General features: G+C 34.6%; 1 protein-coding gene and 1 pseudogene across 1 annotated transcript in view; one reads left to right on the top strand and one right to left on the bottom strand.

Moving 5' to 3' along the window:
• BIRC6 (baculoviral IAP repeat containing 6) overlaps positions 1-20,539 on the top strand; it is a 236,889-nt gene that overhangs the window by 62,432 nt on the left and 153,918 nt on the right. Inside the window, 12 exon segments of the mRNA XM_070046835.1 lie at positions 1,364-1,589; positions 3,414-3,574; positions 4,657-4,746; positions 5,224-5,355; positions 7,424-7,602; positions 8,833-8,966; positions 9,317-9,478; positions 9,569-9,700; positions 10,614-10,711; positions 12,096-12,243; positions 13,037-13,170; positions 18,186-18,320. Of these exon segments, the coding sequence (XP_069902936.1) occupies positions 1,364-1,589; positions 3,414-3,574; positions 4,657-4,746; positions 5,224-5,355; positions 7,424-7,602; positions 8,833-8,966; positions 9,317-9,478; positions 9,569-9,700; positions 10,614-10,711; positions 12,096-12,243; positions 13,037-13,170; positions 18,186-18,320 (1,731 nt within the window).
• On the bottom strand, positions 16,263-16,657 carry LOC115854140 (small ribosomal subunit protein eS26 pseudogene; annotated as a pseudogene).

The following is a 20,539-nucleotide window of genomic DNA, read 5'->3' as shown; positions in this document are numbered from 1 at the left end:
GAATACTTATATTTGTGCATTTGATCATTCTTCTTTGCACCAAAGGGAAACTTTTAGTGATTACTAGTATAATATATCTTAATTTTAGTGATTACTTGTATAATATATAGCAGTCTTTACTACCGTAAGGCAGGGTTTCTCATTCTCAGCACTATTGACGTTTCGGACTAGGTAATTCTTTGTTGTGGGAGGACCGTCCTGTGCTGTATTAGGAGTATCTCTGGCTTCTACCTTCTTGATTGCTGTAGCACACACAATTATCCTCATCCAAATGGCCCTGGGGAGGCAAGATTATCCTCTGGTTGAGATAAAGTGACTCATGTCTCTTGCTATGTATAATTAGACTTGATTGTCTTGATTAACTACACAAGTTGGTTTAAAAAGCTAACATATTGAATGTTTTCATATTTTATAGGGTATTGGTGTAATAAGAGTTTTCATATAAATTCCATAAAAATACTATTTAGTAAAGATGAATTAGATTATAAAGAAATAAAGAAGGAGCATTGATATGCTGTTAATGTTTACAAACAACATTTAATACAGTTTCAGTCAGATTTCTAAAAGCTCTAAGCTTTGAGGAAAAATGTAATTTGAAGTACACTTGTAATAGTTTTATAGAATGCAGTGTAAACTTTCTTTGTGAAGCTATTGTAAACTTATCAGATTTCATATTTTAGTCTTTTTTAAAAGTTATTTTTGTTAATTGGAATAAGAACAACAGTTTTTCAGCTTTGTTCTACGTTAGGCATTTCACAGATGTGAATACATATGTTTGTAAACGCAAACTAATCTCTCTGAAGCAGGTTGTTACTCTTATAATACTGGTATGTATACAAGGTATTCTTAACTACCCCAGAAGTGGAAAAAATGCTGTTTAAGCTTTTGGTTTGTAAGTATTTGTTTGCCGTCAGTATAGCTTTGACTTCTTAAAAATTACTTTTTAATAGAGTAAAAAGGGGCAGATATTATGTGCTTGCAGATGTTTAGCATTTTGTTTTGTAAATGACAAAGTGTAAAAGTTAATTATTGATCTGATGTAAGTTAGGCTTGCATTTCAGCACCACTACTTCTGTTGCCCTTGTTAACCTGGTGCTCGTTAAAGCTCAGTCAGGGCTCTTCTAACAGGTTGAGTTTAGGTTTCTCCAATAAGTACCCTTTCTATAATTTAAAATATTCAAGATGGATTTTTCTTAATGTTAGTTATGTAGTCAGTGCTAGTTGCTTTAGTTGTATATAGGTATCTGAGCCTACATTATTAACTTTGAGGCCATTTGGTGAATGTTGTAATTGACTAGACAAAAAACATGGATTAAAACTTTTTTTAAAACCTATTTCAAATTCTACATTCACTATTGTTAAGGAGTTGATTTATTGGTGGACCAGCCATTTACCCTTGACATCTTGACGTCTCTAGTGGAGCTAACCCGCTTTGAGACTTTGACTCCACGGTTTTCAGCTACTGTTCCTCCATGCTGGGTAGAAGTTCAACAAGAACAGCAGCAAAGGAGGCATCCTCAGCATTTGCATCAGCAACATCATGGAGATGCTGCTCAGCACACTAGAACTTGGAAACTACAGACTGACAGGTAAAACATTCTTCCAAGCTCATCTTATATATTTGTTAGAGACAACATAGAATTATTATATATGTTATTCTTTTCTTAACTTTTGCATATTAACAGCTTTGTTCCTTTCATTTGTCACCTTAATTTTAGAAATTCCTATATTCTTAGTTGTAGGATAAAACGCTAAGAGTAATCCATCATTGCAGTTAGTTTGTTAAATAAATTTGTGGATTGTGTGACTAAATACATAAATGTTTGTTTTGTGTAGGTACTTTTTTTTTTAATATGAGTTTTCCTTTTTTCTGTTTTTTAAAAATTTTTATTGGCGTATAGTTGATTTACAATGTTGTGTTAGTTTCAGGTATACAGCAGAGTAAATCAGTTATATATATACCTATATCCACTCTTCTTTTAGATTCTTTGCCCATATAGACCATTACAGAGTACTGAGTAGAGTTCCCTGTGCTATGCAGTAGGTTCTTATTAGTTATCTATTTTATATATAGCAGTGTGTATTTGTCAATCCCAGTCTCCCAATTGTGCAGGTACTTTTGAAGGCACTAATAATATGGCTTTCATGGAATTTACATTCTGGTGGGGATAGACAGACAGTAGCAGATATCTACTATGTCATATATAGTCATAAAAGCTCTGAAGCATGTTAAAACAGTATGGTGATAGAATAGTTGTTGGGTGTGTACATGTGTGTGAGCGTGAGAGAAGGAGAGAAGATATGTGTGATATTTTTTTATATAAGGGCCCTCAGAAAGGCCTCCATGAAGACATTAATTTGGAGACAATAGCAAGTACAGAGACCCTGAGAGGTATGTTTTATGAATTTTAGGAAGAGCAAGGACACTACTATTGGAGTGCAGTGAACATGGAGGAGAGTGGTAGGAGGTGAGATCAAAGGAAATGGTTGGTAGCCAGATCATGACCATCTTTATAGGCCATAGTGAGACTTTCATGTTGAGTGAGATGGGAAGATGTTAGATGGTTTTGAATGTAGGAGTGATGCGATATAATTTATATATTAGAAGGATACATTAAGACTGCTGTGTTGGTAGTAGATTACGAGTGGTTGTGGTGTGTGTATTTGGGAGAAGTGATAGAAGCAAGGATTCTAACTTGATTGCTGTTGTGTAATTCAGGTAATTATGGTGCTGTTGATGGTAACTTGGACCATGATGATAGTTGATGGAGGAAGTAAGGAGTGGTCACATATAGTTTGGAGGTAGAAGGAAAAGTGTATGCTAATATACTGAGCATCTGGTGTGAGTGAGAATAGTTAAGGATGACTAATGTTTTGGATTGAGAAATGGAATTTCTTTTTACTGATATTGAAGTTAGTTATCAAGTAATTTGGGTTTATTTATGATAAGTTTGAGATACCTAGTAGGCATTTGGATATGAATCTGGAATTTAGTGGAGTTTTATTTTACAGCATATATGTAGAATTTAAAATCAGAGAATGGACATGTATAAGAAATACAAAAAGTTCTTATTTTAAAATACAGATTCCTGTGACCCCTCTCTTAGATTCAGGGTGGGCCCCATGAATCTGCACATAGTTCTGATGCCCAGTAGCTCACACTTAGGGGAACAAGGGCTTTTTGGAATGTACAGTTCCGAAGGCAGGTAGAGATTCCTGAGGTAAGATTATTCATTGCCCTAAGTTTAATCTTTCTCAGTAGAACTGCTTATCTTCTCTCCTGATCTGATTGAGAAGCACTAAGTTTTGTTGGAGGCTGCAAATCAGAGTATGAAAGGTGATATTAGTGGTAAGATGGTTACGGCTGAAGAAAGATTTTCGCATTATTTACTATTTTCTCCCTTACTTGACAGCAACAGCTGGGATGAACACGTTTTTGAATTGGTTCTACCTAAAGCTTGTATGGTTGGACATGTGGACTTCAAATTTGTTTTGAACTCAAACATCACCAATATTCCACAGATACAAGTGACACTGCTGAAAAATAAAGCTCCAGGCTTAGGGAAAGTCAATGGTAAGAATGGATCAAATTTTACATTGAAGATTTTATCTTGTAGTTGGTTTCTTAAAAAAACGAATTTTCAACTTGGCTGTCTAGGTTTGACGTCCCTCCTTGCCCCCCCACCCCTGTGGTATTTTCCTTCTTTACTTTTTGTGGTTCTATTTAGAAAAGTTAATCCAGAGAAGATTTAAGAGCTTTTCAGTAACTCATTGTTGTTCAGACTTGCATAAACTTGAGTAATTTAATTATGGTTCTTGGGAAATGCAGTTAGTTCCTGTGTGAGTTAGTTTCACTTTTAGCATTACTAGACTTACGCATTTCTCTTCCTAAGAGGAGACTTGATTGGGAAAAGAGCTTTGTTATGGAGTCACATATTCTTTTAAGGTTATTAGTAAAACCCAGAAGGTAATGCCAGAAATACATTCATCTTTATTTATCTTTCTTACAAGTTCCGAATTTGATGTATTGAGTTATTAAAATAGATTGTACATATTTGGCATATTGGAAACTAGATGTTATTTCTCAGTGTTTTCTTCTTAATAGGATAATTTAAAAAACTGGGGATAATTTAAGAGTAAAATGGCTACTTCACATCAGGGGTAAAAACATTGAAACCTGAAAAATTTCCTGTTTCACAAATATGTATGTATGTGTTTGTGTATATATGTGCGTTTGTATATATACGTGTGTATTGTGTGTGTGTGTGTGTGTGTGTGTGTATTATTTTGAATCATGACAGACTCTGATGTAATTGGGATAGGACTTAGGTGTTGGTATTTTCAAAAGTCTGCAGGTGCAGTACTGTGTAGCCTAGGGTAAGAATTCTTAGTTTAGTTGCCAGCAGATTATTTCTTCAGGTGAATATCCACCATTAAAAGAGAGAAGAGTGTATGAAACAATTGAATCTAATTTTCTTCTTCTCCTAACAACCATTTTAGCATCTGTGATAAAAATCACTGCAGTTCCCAGTTTAACAGAGAATTTTAGAATTTTAGGCACATAAATCATTGATATTAAGCAAAATTAAGTTTACTAATATTTTTATCCTCTAGAAACAGCAGTAGATAGGCAGATCACCTTTCCTTTGTCTCCAGCTCTTAACATTGAAGTGGAACAAAATGGGAAACCGTCCCTGGTTGATTTGAATGAAGAAATGCAGCACATGGATGTAGAGGAATCACAGTGTGAGTTAAATTACAGAGCTGTTGTCCATGACAGTAAAAGGAGTAGTGATCCAAATGCATCATGTTGGGCAAAGATTTCCTTATGGCTTGCAAAAACATGGTTTTAAGAACACAGTTAAAAATAACCTATAATTCTGCTTTGGCAGTATGCTTTAACTTTCAGCGCATCTCTGTGAACACAGCTGCACTAATACTTGCATTCTTGTTTTTTAATATCTTGAGATTTGAAATCATGTCATGGTTCTATAATTTTTTTTTTAATCAAGGTGAATGTAAATAATATGGGAGTGGAAAAGCAACATAATATATCAGATAATTGATTATAGTTCCTTAGCATGATAGTGAATTCTTATTTGAACACATTCAAATATGGAATTTTGTGTGGTGCTGTTACATGTAAATGGGATGGATATTTGCTTATTAAATATTACATTTTAAATTATAAGCTAACTTAAAAATGTGTATTTTTCTTTTTAGGTCTTAGATTATGTCCGTTTTTAGAAGATCATAAAGAAGACATTCTGTGTGGGCCAGTATGGCTTGCTAGTGGCCTTGATCTATCAGGGCATGCTGGGATGTTGACGTTAACAAGCCCCAAACTTGTTAAAGGTGAAGTAACATATTTTACAAAAGCAGAATAAATAATCCCACAATTGTAAAAGTAGATTAGAAAAAACTGATTTCAGAAAAGTAAGATTGTTTTTTGGGGGACTTTTCATTAGTGATTCCATCAGTTTCCTGGTAACTGAGGTAATTTCCTCTCATAAGTGATTATTGTTATGTGAAACTTCACATCCTACTTTCTGTGTCTTGAAGGTCTCAGTGCTTTTTAAAAAAGCATAAAGAAGATGAATGTAGGATGACTTAGCATGACATACAGAATTCTTCAAATAACCAGACATCATGTTCTGGCATGTTTGCCTTTTCCATCAATTTAAAGTCCTGTGTCTTCAGAGTGTTGTATATTGTTATAATATCTTCGCTTATGGGATTTTTATAGAGGAGTTTTGAAAGTATCAGATGTAATGATCTGAGTGTCTTAAGCACAAATTATAATTAATGTATATTTTATATCTTATATCTGTAAGATATTAGATAATGCAGTAGTAGGACATTTATTTCACCTTTGTATCTCAGGGGTGAATAAAAAAAGCCAACAAATGAGACACTTACCTTGATTGTTAAAGTAAAATTGGAGGTGGGTAAGGTGTGGAGATCCTTCCCTAAACCAAGAAAATATCTGACCACCTAAGTAACAACTATTTTAATTTGTGTACATTCCCTTCATAATGTTTGTCCCTATTCACACGCTTACCTTTAGCTGCAGACATAGTATATACACAAGTTTGAATGTACTCCCTTGACTACATCTTATTCATTCATTCATTAACTTTATGAGACTCTTTAACTTTATGATGTGTTAGGCCACATCCTGGGTTACAGTGGTGAGCAAAACTAATAACATCTCTTCTCTCATATTGCTGAGAGTATAAGTTAATTTTGTTGAATGAGAGTGTGAAACTGAAAATTTTATATGAAAATTAAAATGTCGGCTTTGACAAAATTGGGGATAAAATTATGTAACATGTATTTCAAAAGACTCAATAATGTAAAAGTGTTAATTTTCCCAGAATTTAGTAGAAATGACTCTTCTTCCCATCAAATTCCTAAAACTTTGAACTGGAGAAAATGATTGCTAAATTTTTGTGGATGAATAAAAGGATGATATTGGCCAGAGACATTTAGAAAAAGAAGATTGAGGCGGAGGGTCTTATTAGATTCTAGAACCTAGAATAATGCAGCAGTAAGAAGAATGTTAACAGTGTGGCGCTAGCACAGTAGGCAGACAGATCAGTGGAAAACAACAAAAGTAGCTTTTGTCATTACAGAAGGATTTCACACCTGCTTAGGCAACAATCAGCTTATGGTTTGTTCATGGGTATATTAGTTTGAGGGTATTTTTGCAATAAATTTTACATATAGATTGTATAGTATGATCTGAACTTAGTTAAAACCATATAAAATTGAAGCTAGTGATAATAACAACCAATATTTATCGAGTGCTTCCTTTGTGCCATGCAGTTATAAGTGTTTCAGTTACCTTTGAGGTAGGTACTATTATTATTCTCATTTACTTTTGAAGAAACTGAACCATGGAGAGGTTAATTTGTCACATGCCTAATAAAATGGCAGAACCATTATCAAAGCCAGGTAGTGGCTCCAAAGCCTGTGCTTTTTCAGCTGTAATACTATAATGCTTATGTGTATGTATGCATTCACATATGTATGTGTGTGCATGCGTGCATTAAAGGACTGGATGGATACACATACGATACATCATTATCTTTGGGTGGTGCTTTAATGACAGTATTTTCTTTGTGTTTTTCTGTAGTTCACAAAATTTCTGTTATTAAAACGAATAACTTCTTTGATTGGGGTAAAACATGCGAGGTGTCAAAACTTTCTATCTTAAGCTGTTCATATAACTCCTGTGCTTTTTGTTCTTTTGCTACCAAAGGTTATTTAGCCATATTGTATGTAAACAGTGTAATTCGAAAATTCTGGCCAAGTGTATTTTTCTTTTTGTGGAGTTAATTTAACTTGCTCTGGGAAGACAAAAAACAATTTGATTTTTTGGTGATTGAATAATTTATCCCCTTCTGTACCACTCCTCTAGGTATGGCAGGAGGAAAATATCGTTCATTTTTAATCCATGTCAAGGCAGTGAATGAAAGAGGAACAGATGAGATCTGTAATGGTGGTATACGTCCGGTAGTAAGACTTCCATCCCTAAAACACCAGAGTAACAAGGGTTATTCACTTGCTTCACTCTTGGCAAAAGTTGCAGCAGGCAAGGTATGAAACAGTATCATTTTGAACTGTAACGTGCTGTTTTAAACATGGTGGTTGAGATTTGACACACTGTTAGAAGTAGTATGGCCCGTAATTGATTTATCAGTAGACACTTTGTTTGTTTGTATTTTTTCTCTGCAGCAAGTTAAAAAAATATAATCAAGGAGAAAATATTTGAATTAGCTTTAAGCTGACTTCCTAGCTTATATAAAGTACATTCAGTAAGGAATAATTGTTAGCAGGTACTTCCCTGTATAATTATTCTTAGTTCCTTGGGTGTGAGAGTTTGTTTCTCTGCCCTCTACTGATAATTCACTACTTTTTTTTGTTTGTTTGTTTGTTTTGTAAACATTTGAGAGACTGCAGGAACAGAAGTTGAGAAGTGATTTTAGAGATGTATCTTAATTTTCATGGTTCATTTTCTACAACTAGCTATATATCATGCAGTTTCCTCATACTTGTTTGATCTTGGACTTTCCCGAACTCTGGAGAGATTTTGTTTCTCTATCATCATTATTCATAAGCAACAATAGCAGTACCAGTAACACTAATCATCTTATATTTGTATAGGTCTTCCAATTTTTCAAGGACTTCTGTGTACTTTATCTGATTTAATCCTCAAAATAACTCTGAGGTAGGCAGAGCAGGTGTTATTACCTCCATTTTTTCATGTTGAAAGTGAGTGAACCTTAGAGATTGGGGAGCTCGCATATCTTGTAGAGCTGTAGCTGGGACTTAGACTCAAGACTTTGACTTTATAATCTTAATTCATTGGGTTATTACCTTTAAACAATGACTATGTCTTTCTTTTTTTTTTTTTTTTTTTTTTTTTTTGCGGTACGTGGGCCTCTCACCGTTGTGGCCTCTCCCGTTGCGGAGCACAGGCTCCGGACGCGTAGGCTCAGCGGCCATGGCTCACGGGCCCAGCCGCTCTGCGGCATGTGGGATCTTCCCGGACCGGGGCACGAACCCGTGTCCCCTGCATCGGCAGGCGGACTCCCAACCACTGCACCACCAGGGAAGCCCGACTATGTCTTTCTTTCTTTCCCTGTTATAATTCTGGGCTAAATTAGTCATTTACTGAATATGAGGGTGAAAGCTGTCATTTTAATTTGAGATTTATGTTTTGATAGCCATAATTCAGTTATATTCTTTTATTTATAGACTTTAATAGTAAATAATTTTTTTGTTTCATTTGTTTGTTCATTCAGTTATTTATTTTTGTATGTTTAGGAAAAATCCTCTAATGTTAAGAATGAAAATGCAAGTGGCACCCGTAAATCCGAAAACCTCCGGGGCTGTGACTTACTTCAGGAAGTCTCAGTCACCATCCGAAGATTTAAGAAAACTTCAATTTCTAAGGAAAGGTAACCTCATTTTCTTGTACTATTCTTAAAGTAATAGGAGTACAAAGGAAGAATTCCAATAAATATACCAAAATACACAAAATTTTTAAATCCTGACTTTTACTTGAAAATTTTTATTTGCTTTTCATTTCTCTTAAGAACTTATCTCAGTGATGGTATATATTGTCTTTCCACTTCATTGGTTCATCCCTGGTGTCTTTATAGTGTTTGGGAACTTTCAAAAGTTCTTTTTTTAAATTGTGATAGTAATGATTTCAAATGAAACATTATATGTCCAACCAGGTTGAAATAGCTTTAGTTTTAACTTTTCTATTTTGGTTGTTAATGTGTTTATATATTCTTTTTTGTAGAGTGCAACGATGTGCCATGTTACAGTTTTCAGAATTTCATGAGAAACTTCTTAACACTTTGTGTAGAAAAGCAGATGATGGCCAAATCACAGAACATGCCCAGAGCCTTGTGTTAGATATTCTTTGTTGGTTAGCTGGAGTACATTCAAATGGACCTGGAAGGTTAATAAGATTTTATTTACCACGGATTGCCCTTTGGATGTTATGATTGGAAGTTCAAGATGAGCCTAAACATCTGCTATTGTTTTGCAGCTCAAAGGAAGGAAATGAGAGCCTGCTTTCAAAAACACGAAAATGTCTTTTAGACATTGTACATGTTTGCTTCTTTGAGGCAGGACGCAGCATAGCCCATAAGTGTGCACGATTTCTAGCCTTGTGTATCAGGTTGGTTTTTTTTCTTTGTTTTTGCTGTACGCGGGCCTCTCACTGTTGTGGCCTCTCCCGTTGTGGAGCACAGGCTCCAGACACGCAGGCTCAGTGGTCATGGCTCACGGGCCCAGCCGCTCCGCGGCATGTGGGATCTTCCCGGACTGGGGCACGAACCCATATCCCCTGCATCGGCAGGCGGACTCTCAACCACTGTGCCACCAGGGAAGCCCCTGTTTTTTTTTTAATTTGAAAATATACGTTGCAGGTGCACCTGCAGTTTGGCAGGGGATACCTTGTCTATAGTGTTATTTGGTCCCTGTTGAATATATGTATAACTTAAGAGGATTTTCAAAAGTTGATGAGGATTATTGAGATTCTAAGAAAAAATTTGGGTTTTTTTGGGCAAAATGTCATGTTAAATAAATCTAGTAATAAAAGAATTCTACTAGGCTTCTTTGCCTATTAGGAAGACTTCGGGGAGTTTGGTAAGGGGATCCCTTCCCCCACTTTCACTCCTACTGTCCCTGATTGTCTTTGGATTGTTCACCTGAGGCCTTGTTCCCAGTTACATAATAATTTTACCAGACTTATATGTAGTGTTATGCAGATCATTTTCTCTAAACACTGAAACTATCTAGGAAGTGTTTAAAAGCTAATAGTCTATATTGACTATACCTGCTTGTTAGCCCTTTTTGGTAAAAAAAAAAAAAAAAAAAAGAGTGGTTTAATGTGTAAGAAAACAGTTACAAAGACCCTTAGTATAATCAATCCCTACTATCTTTCTGCATGTCTATAGGGCTTTAAGGCAGATTTTCTTTCAATTTGTATGAACACATTTTAAAGATTTTAAAAGTACTACACCATGTTTAGAGTTGGATTTAGACCTTGAGTAATGTATTTAAATTTTTTCTTTTAAAATTATTTTCAGTAATGGCAAATGTGACCCATGTCAACCAGGATTTGGATCTGTTCTGTTGAAGGCCTTACTTGATAATATGTCGTTCTTACCTGCAGCAGCAACTGGTGGTATGTGAAATTAGTTCAATCACAAATAGCTGTAGCCTTAGGAAATATCTCACAGTATGCTTGGGGCTGTGTAGTAACTTCTTTTTTTTCTCAATTAGTTTTCTTTTTTTCTGTAGCTTATCTGTTTTTTAAGGGGTTTTAAATTGTGATTGGGTAGGCAGATACTCTCTGTTCGATAATATTTTTAGGAAAAAGTTAATGGGAGATTTAAGTAAATAACCAGGTCATCTCAATTCATACATTTTCTGTACTTCATTAAAATAATTGAGTTGCTTGGTTGTTCACAAACTAAAATGTCAGTAAGTGCCAGAGAGATGACATAAATAAGAAGAATGGTTCATAAACATATTGTGTGAGAATGGTAGGGTCTGTGGCAAACTCTGATTCCCTAAAAGGAGCCAGTGGGTTGTTTTTTTTTTTTTTTTACAGCACCTAAAGACTGGAAATGCCATTCAAAAATGCATGTAGTTATCAGGTAGGAATTTACTATGAAGGGCTACAGATTTGTCCTTTACCTAGTGTTAGTTTTTTGTGGGCATTTCTCACAGTCTTTTATTTTATAAATAACCATTCAACAAGTTATCTCAGTGAGATAAACATATTCCACAAGGATTTGATCTTGGTGGTATACCAGAAAAAAAGTTTGCTCAAAGTTAGGATAAATGGTTATTTTATCAATACCTTACTTTAGACAAAAAGTCTTTTTATATTTACCTTGAACATATATTGACTAAGACTATGAACTGTTTGTTTTATAGAGTAGAATGTTTTGGACTTGGTTGCTCACTTTAATAGTCTCTGGTGTTTAAAACAGTTTCTTGAGGATAGTGTTAGTGGTAGGGTGCTTAAATTATGGGATGTATTTAGTTAGATATCTCAAGTTAGAGTCTTAAAATACATCATCATGGTCACCTTTTAATATCACCTTTGGTCTGTATCTAACTGGCAGTATGGAATAACTATACTTCATTCACTTGCTAAAGTATATTATTTGTAGCTCACTGCCATCAACTGGTTCTGAAATTTTTAGTACAGAGAAATAGTATTTTAGGAAAGATGGCTTGAAGGACCTGACATCTCCGCTTTTCTAGCTATTATAAAATGTCCCTCAGAGTCATCTCACGTTACTGAAAACCTAAACGACTAAGTTGATCCTGTACACTTCTCAAAAAATATGATTGCAGTTCTTTGTCAGTGTCCTCTTAGAGTCCTCCAAGGAGTTAGTCCTTCTTTGTAATTTGCCCTTACAGATTTTATTTCCAGAAAATCCTTCTAGGAAAAGGGGACATACTGATAAATATGAAATCTGAAGTTCTCTTTGTTAGAGAAAAATGAGGAAAAGAAACAGTGATTTAGACAGCTGATTTGCTGCTGTTGTTTTCAGGTTCGGTCTACTGGTATTTTGTCTTACTGAATTATGTTAAAGATGAAGATTTGGCTGGGTGCAGTACCGCGTGTGCATCTCTGCTTACTGCTGTGTCCAGGCAGTTACAGGACAGGCTAACACCAATGGAGGCTTTGCTTCAGACAAGGTATTTTAATCTATGAAATGACTAATCATGGGCCTTTCTGGATATGATACCACCTTTGCGCATAATTGTTATTATATATATTTGCTTAAGTTTTTCTTCCCTTTATTTTCTCTGAAAATAATTCCCTTTAACAACTTTGGAAGTCCTGGAGATGGTTATTCAGAGGGCTAATTATATTAAAATACTTAAAAGTGGTGTATCTTGCTAATGGTAGAAGCACTTAAGGTAATTTGTTTCTTTGTTGTTAAAACTTTGTAAGCAAAATTATGTAAATCACTTATTGCCCTTAACTAGTATTCTTTATCTGCTGTTTGATTTTCTAAAACTTAAACATAATGAACTAAGAAATAGCTAAAGGTTAGATTTGAGTTCTTGCCTAATCTTCATTATTTGAAGTATCTTATTTAAAGCAAGGATTTTTGTAATCTTTATAGATTAGAAATCTTGATTTCAATGAGATGTTACTCAAAGCCTTTGTACCTTCTGCTGGGTCAATGTAATGATTGAGGCAAGGGAGGGGTGCTTGATAGCTCTTTCTTGATTCAGACTGCAGATGAAGGTTGTCTTGGTTCATTAGTTATCAGCTTCATTGAAATCACATTTATTGAGTCTCTGGCCTGTATCTTTTGGAGTATAGGTTTTCAGGGAACACAGTTGAGATTCAGTGAATTTAAGGAGTTAATAGTGTCTCCTTCTGCCCTGTGTAAAAACTGCTTTGAAAACTAAGTAAATAGATAATTTGTTAATTAGATGGCTGACAGGAAAATTGTTAGGACATTATTTTATTTTTCAGATATGGATTATATAGTTCACCATTTGATCCAGTCCTCTTTGATTTGGAGATGAGTGGCTCTTCTTGTAAAAATGTATACAACAGCAGCATTGGTGTCCAGTCAGATGAAATTGATTTATCAGATGTCCTTTCAGGTAGTAAAGTCTTTTATTAAAGGAATTTCTGAATTTTATATCTTGGGTTTAAGTTACCATTGATTTTTTAATAGATTGTAGTCACTACATTCTATCTTTGAGAACTAAAAGTTTTTAGAACTTAACTTTAGTATCCGTGAGTCATTAAACTATTTGCCTTTGTTTCTTAACTCCCCCCTCAAAAAATATTGAAGTTATTTTTGAAAGGGTTGCAAATTTGGTTTTTGTGTGTGTGTGTGTTTCATTGCATGTCAGTATGACGTTAATGCTAATAAGAGATTAAAATTTGGTTATTTGTTGTAGTCCTTTCAGTTTTATGTGGTGTGCCTTTGTTGTTCATAAACTCAAAGAACATGTTATTTCATATTACAAAATATGAAAATAAAATTAATTTATACTTATTTTAATAAGCAGAGATGCAGAAAGAAAAAATAATTTTCTGCATCTTCTGTCACACTCTCCTGAGGTGAACTTGGTACACCATGTTACATGTATTCTTGTATGCATTTCTAAAGAATATGTTTTTAGGATTGAATGTATAACACTATTTGTATAATCTTTTCAGGTGCTGGAATTTGGTGTTTTTCTAGTTTTGTCGGATAGAGCAATGATCGCTTTGTTTTTTGTTTTCTTCCATCTTACCGAACTTACTGCAGGTGTTGCTAGTAAACCAAAATGTTAAAAAATTTATTTGTAAACATACTATGATAATTACCACATTAATTATAAGTAAATTTTGGGAGTTAGTCTCAGGTTTGTAAATTATGAGTTGTGAAAAAAGCAAAAGAGAAAAATCAAATATAGAAATATAAATAAAACATAAAATGTCTCAACTCTAACCTCTTCATCCTTTTAGATTACCATTGTTAACAGAATGCTTAGCTATTTAGACTTATTTGCTACACGTGTTTATGAGCATTTTTAATGAAAGAGGTCATACTATACTTCTGGTCTGTTACTTGCTTTTTAATGACTTATTCTGCCTTAGATACTGGTGTTATCTCCTCTGTTTGATGACTTAGGCTCCTGACTACCTTACTGCCAGTGTGTCTCTATCTAAGTGACTTGTCAAATTATGAATAGAACTCAAAGGAGGGGTTAGAATTAGACCTGTAGATGCCTTCTGAACTCCTTAGGATAGAATGAAATTCCTTATAGAGAGAACGTAAGGAGAGGACCGTAAAGCTCAGGCCAAGCCTGGGGGTTAAATAAGCAAGAGCAGCCATGCTCTATATTATAGAGTATCATAGTCCCAGAAGAAGGGACTTAGAAGTCGTGATATATGTCTCCATATGAACGTCTCTTCATTTTATTTCTCACCATCCAGCATTCCTTTTTTCAGTTAATGGCATCCATGGCACAAAACAGAAATCTGAATGTTATCCTCTCTTTCTCATCCTCCACAATGAGGCTGTCGTTAGATTCTATTTTTCCACCAACATATATTTCAAATCTGCCCATTCTCTTACTTCCCACGATCGCAGTATTACGATCTAAGCCACAGTCGTTTTGAACCTGGACTACAGTAATAGCTTTCTAACTGGTCATTCTGCATCTGTTCTTGGCTCACTTCTATACATTTTCCACAATGCAATGAATGCAATCATTTTTGAATGCAAACCTGATCTGATCATTCTCTGTCTCTTCTTAAAATACTTTTCATTCCTTTCCATAATTGTGCAGTCCAGAGTCTCTAATATAGCATAGAACATCTTGTGTGATCTGCCCTGTTAGTTTTCTTTCTGTGGCCCAGTGATTCTCAAAGTGTGGTCCATAGGTCCCCTCAGGGTTCCTGAGATCCTTTTAGGGAGTCCACGGGTTAAATGTTTTCATGATAAAACAATGTTACTTGCCTTTTTTCATTGCATTGACATTCATACTGATTGTGCAAAAGCCTGGTGCTCTTCCCCATGCACTTAGAGTAAGAAGTATGGCAGTTTCACTTAGAAATACCTTTGATGAAACAGTAAAAATTGTTAATTTTATTAAATTTTGAACTCACGAGTATGCATCTTTTAAGTATTCTGTGATGAAATGGGAAGTGTGCATGAAACACTTCTGCTGCATGCTGAAGAACCATGGTTGTTTCAAGGAAGTGCACTTGTGTAGTTGTTAGAGTTATAAGCTGAACTAGTTGCTTATTTCATGGTATACCATTTTTATTTGCAAGAATGACTGATAAAATACGTTTATTCAGATTTGATTATTTGGCAGGTATTTTCTCAAAAATGAATAAAAAATGCCTGTCAGTATCCATCCAGTTGATAGTATTTGTTGCCAATATTAGAAGCAGACTTTTAAGCAGAAATTAGAATTTTGGAAAACTTGTTTCCTCTGAAATGAGCTTTAATGACTTTTCTGATGGCCTACGATGATATTAGTGAGTGTCATTTTCTGATATTATATGATGAAATGTGTTAACATTTGGAAGATCTGTATATAGCAGTGGACCAGTATTTTCCCTATGATTGATGCATGGTGATTCAACATCAAGCATGGGTTTGAGAAGTTCTTTTTTTTTTTTTTTTTTTTTTTTTTTTGCGGTATGCGGGCCTCTCACTGTGTGCCCTCTCCCGTCGTGGAGCACAGGCTCCGGACGCGCAGGCTCAGCGGCCATGGCTCACGGGCCCAGCTGCTCCGCGGCATGTGGGATCTTCCTGGACCGGGGCACGAACCCGTGTCCCCTGCATTGGCAGGCGGACTCTCAATCACTGCGCCACCAGGGAAGCCCAGAGAAGTTCTTTTTTTAAGATTTTTTAAGATAGAGTTTGAGAAGTTCTTTTTTTAAGATTTCAGATACCGTATTGCAACTAATCCTAAACTACCACTTTTCAAGTTTTTGAATATTTAATACTTTATTAAAATATTCCGTTCTTTTCCAATCACATATTTGTATTGGGTCCGTGTTTCTTCATGTATTTCTGCCAGAGCATCCTATTGTAATACATTGAATGCAGAGGCAGATAGGCAAATCCAACTACCTTCTGATAAGCCAAATTTTAAAGAGATTTGCAAGAATGTAAAACATCACCAGTCTTCTCATTATTTTTGTTTTTTTTTTAAAGTATAATTTCCATTTTATTGTCTTTCCAGGGGGCAGTATTTCTTTAGTCTTTAAGAACTTAGCTTCTTACATGGGCTTTGGTGGAGGTCGTGGGGCAGCACCAGCAGGTCTAAATCCAGGTGGAGGCGTTCGGTCCTTCCCGGCTTCCCGAGAACGATTCCTGACTGCCTTGCTGTGAATGGCACAACTCACGCAGTAATGCAGTTTCACATACAGCTTGTGAAGCACATAGGCATTGAAAACACTCGCTTTGGAAATGTCCTGGATGGCTGTGGCCTCTACGATGCTCCGAATGACGAGCTTCTTAATGGCCTTATCCTCAGGCACGCGTCGGGCACAGTTTGTGCAGCGAATAGGCTGCATGTGGCTGTGGCCCTTCTTGGCATGACCATTATTCCTTGTTTTCTTGGTCATAACAGTCATTTTTCATCAAAAGATGCTATTTAGTTTTATACCTAATGAGTTTATTACTGGTATACTAATTAATGTTTAAAATATTCTCATCTTAAAATTTCTACCTTGATAAATATTTCTATATAGACACACACACACACACACACACACACACACACACAGAGCCAACATAAATGAAAACTCAATTTTCAAGTTCTTTTAATTATTTTAAAGATGTGTAGAGGGGTTTTAGGGTTGAGAAATGTTCCTCTAGGCACATTTTTCTTTCAGTTTCTCTAATGTGTCATGTTCCTTCCTACTGAAGGGATTTCACTCATGTCATTTCTTCTGCCTGGATTCCCGTCCCAGTGAAATAAAGACATAAAAATCTTTTATTCTTCCCATATGTCTCATCACCTCATCATGGAAGTATTTTATTACCCCTGGCATAGACTGATTTCCCCTTGATTTATTTATCCTTTGAACTTCTCTTAAGTACAGCATAGGAATTTTTTTGGTTCAGTTGTATAATTAATTAATACCTGGTAACCTTGAACAGAATATGCATTTCATGACAACTAGGGCCTGTCCCCTTTCTTGTATCTCCCATGTCTTCTATTGAATAAGTGCTCAATAAATATTTTTTTAACACACGTGTCAGGTCCTATGCTGGGTGCCAATGGGACGTTGGAGAACAAGGTTTTGACAGTTTAGTCTTGCGTTTAATTTATTCCTTCAGATGTTTGATGATATTTTTCATATCTCTCCATTCTTTCCATCTTCTCTTTCTGTTTTACTTTGTGTGTTAAAGAATTCTGTTTAAAAGTAGTGCTCTGATTAGAACATTTGAAAAGTACTAAAAATAACCCTTCCCTCTTCCTCCCCTTGTATGATATACACCAGTCTTAATTCTTTTGTGTTCTTCTGTCCAGTCTTCTTACTGTGGTTTTATGATTCGCATAGTTGTGACCATTTGATTTTTCTTTCTTACTACTACATGTGCCAACTTAAACTTTTTATGATTATAAGGTAGCATATCTCATTCTAGAATATTGATATTATATTCAAAATATAAAATTTATAGATAAACCTTGCTAATATTTTAGAATTTTTTTTAGTTTTTAATAAGTGTCATTTGTACTGTTGACATCACAGAATGTATTCTGATATTTTGCATACTTAAACAGATTGAGTAATAGCTAATCTAAGTAGCTGGTTATTTTTTCCCCTCATTTAAAATCTATTTTATTTATTTATTAATTGTTTTTCTTTTGTCTTCTATTCCTCATTTAAAATCTAAATCACTTGTTATAGTTTCTTGTTAATGTGAATGGCCACTAGGTTGCTTCTCTGCAACTCTGCTTTTGTAGTAAGGAGACTAGTATCTGTGTGTTTTCTTAATACCATGTCCATTGTTGAAGCCCTGTGTAAACCCTGTGTTTATGCATTTAAACATCTTTCTATTTAAAATCGAAGTAGTAGCTATAATTCTCAATATGACTATTGCCTTTTTAAGGTTAATTCACGTTTTATAAAACTTGTCTCTTTTTTGTATTAGGAAATGGAAAGGTCAGTAGTTGCACAGCTGCTGAAGGTAGTTTCACATCTCTCACTGGACTTCTAGAAGTTGAACCTCTGCACTTTACTTGTGTGTCAACTAGTGATGGAACCAGAATAGAAAGGGATGATGCAAGTACGTTTACTGGTATATACCTTCTCTTATTATATACATTCTTTTATTACATATTTTATGTTGTAATAAAGTGATATATCAGTATTTACATATCAGTTTATAGTATATGTAAATTCCTTTGCTGTCATGTTTAGTAGAAACTTATTGGTAGGAGGCACATTTTGGGGAAAAATCATAAGTGGTTTCATATTCTTTTCTAAGTCTATTCATGGGTTTTTTCCTACCCTCTAGAACCCTATGTTAAATCTTTTTGTTTTATGTATGTGCATTTTTAGAAACATTTTAATTTGGAAAATATCAAACATAACGAAAGTAGAGGGACGAGTACAATAGACTATATTTTCATTACCCACCTTCAGCAATCAGTCTTGATGGTCAGTTTGGCATCATGATGTAATTTCTTGCGTTTAAAGTTAAAGGTATATTTGGTAATGTCTTTGAGAAGGTTGAGATGAGTGAAGACGAAATACTGTTTTTTCAGCTAGTTTAAAACAACTTTGGATATATGAACCAGTATTTGTGTGTGTTGAATATATGGTGGTGTTGATGTTTTAAATGAATAATCAGTGAGAAGAACTTCTGTTTATTCTGTATATCTTACTTTCTGTGTTTTTTCTTCACATTGTAGGATCAGTGTTTATTTACAGTTAGTTCTATCTGGGCACAAATAATTGAAGTTTTTATAATTAAAAATATTGGTGTATGGTTTTACATTTATATTACAGTCCCAGAAGTGTTTTTGAATATTGTCTTGAATGAATTCTGCTGTTGATGGTTTTTTGTAAGTAGGTGTCTTTTTGTTTCTTCAGCTGTCTAACAGAAAGTAAAAATAGTTTGCTTGAGAAGTCATGAAAAATTTAATCTTGCACTTGGGTCCAGAATGGCAAAGTGTTTTAAAGGGAAATTTACAGTCCTTTGAGTGCCTTTTTATTCAGAATCATCTTGTATCTTCCAATTGTAGAAGTAACCACTAAGTGAAATTCATGGCTTATGTAGCTTAGAGTTTTAATTTAAAAATAAAATTTTATATTTCTTTCATATGGAGATGCCAGAAGGGTCAAAATTCATTTGTGTTTGTTTTCTTGGACTATTGCAGTCATTTTGTAGAAACTTACATATTTACAGTGGTATGGAAACATGCGATAACAAGAAATTAAACTTCCAGAAAACTCTTTGGTTCTAAATCAGACTTTTTTTTTGGAACTGTCATGAAATTAATTTTTTATTTTAAGAAAATTAATGTGTTTGAATAAGTAATACTTTCAGAAGTTATAAAATTTAAAACATAAAAGATCTGGTTTGAAAAAGAAAAGTATTTCCTCACGTTCCTACCCATTTCTACTCCTGTAAAACGTACAATAGGACCCGTTTCTTGTCTTTCCAAAGGTAGTCTATGCTTTTATAAGCGTTCACCTCTGTATTCCACCCAGATTGAAACCACCACCAGCAGAGGGATACTTACTAAATGTTAGGGCAGAGTCCTGACTAGTGATCATAAGGTGCTAGAAGATGACTGTAGTCTCTCAGCTTCCTGTCTCCTTTTCTTTTGAAACATGTTAATTGTGAAATATAATGCGCATACAGAAAGGTGCAGAAAACAATTGTATAGTGAAGCAATTTATCACAACACAAACTGCCCATGTGACCACCAAGTCAAGAAATAACATTTCCAGTACTCTAAAAAAGATTTCTTCATGCCCCCTTTCCATTTATTTTTCCCTCACTCTCTCCAAAAGGTCAACATTGTCCTAACTTTTAGAGTAATCATTTCTTGGTTTTTATTTGTTTCTTTGTATAACCTCTTAGCTACATGTTCCTAAACACTGATTGAGTAGGGTCTGTATGGTATAGAATTGCATTTATGTATTTGTTGGTCAGCCTTCTGTTCCATGTTATCGTTGTTAAATTCACCTATATCATTGCATATATAGATAGTTGGTTCATTTTCATTGCTGTTTACGAGTCTACTCTCTGAATAAAACAAAATTTATGTACCCACTATTGATTTGTGTACTCTTGAGTGACATTTAGGTTGTTATATTGTAGTGCTGTTAGTACTAGTGGATACACTATTCTCTTAGCTATGACTGTAGAAGTTGATTTGCTGCTTTATAGGGTTTTCATATATTCAACTTTAGTAAGTAACGTTAAAAAATGCACTCCTTAATTTACAAGCATATTAAGATTTTCTAGTTATCATCTTATTCATTTCTATTTAA

Source organism: Globicephala melas, chromosome 12 (assembly GCF_963455315.2).
Source record: "Globicephala melas chromosome 12, mGloMel1.2, whole genome shotgun sequence".
Taxonomy (NCBI): domain Eukaryota; kingdom Metazoa; phylum Chordata; class Mammalia; order Artiodactyla; family Delphinidae; genus Globicephala; species Globicephala melas.
Note: the sequence above shows the minus strand (reverse complement) of the source record. Positions and strands in the feature narration are given on the sequence as shown.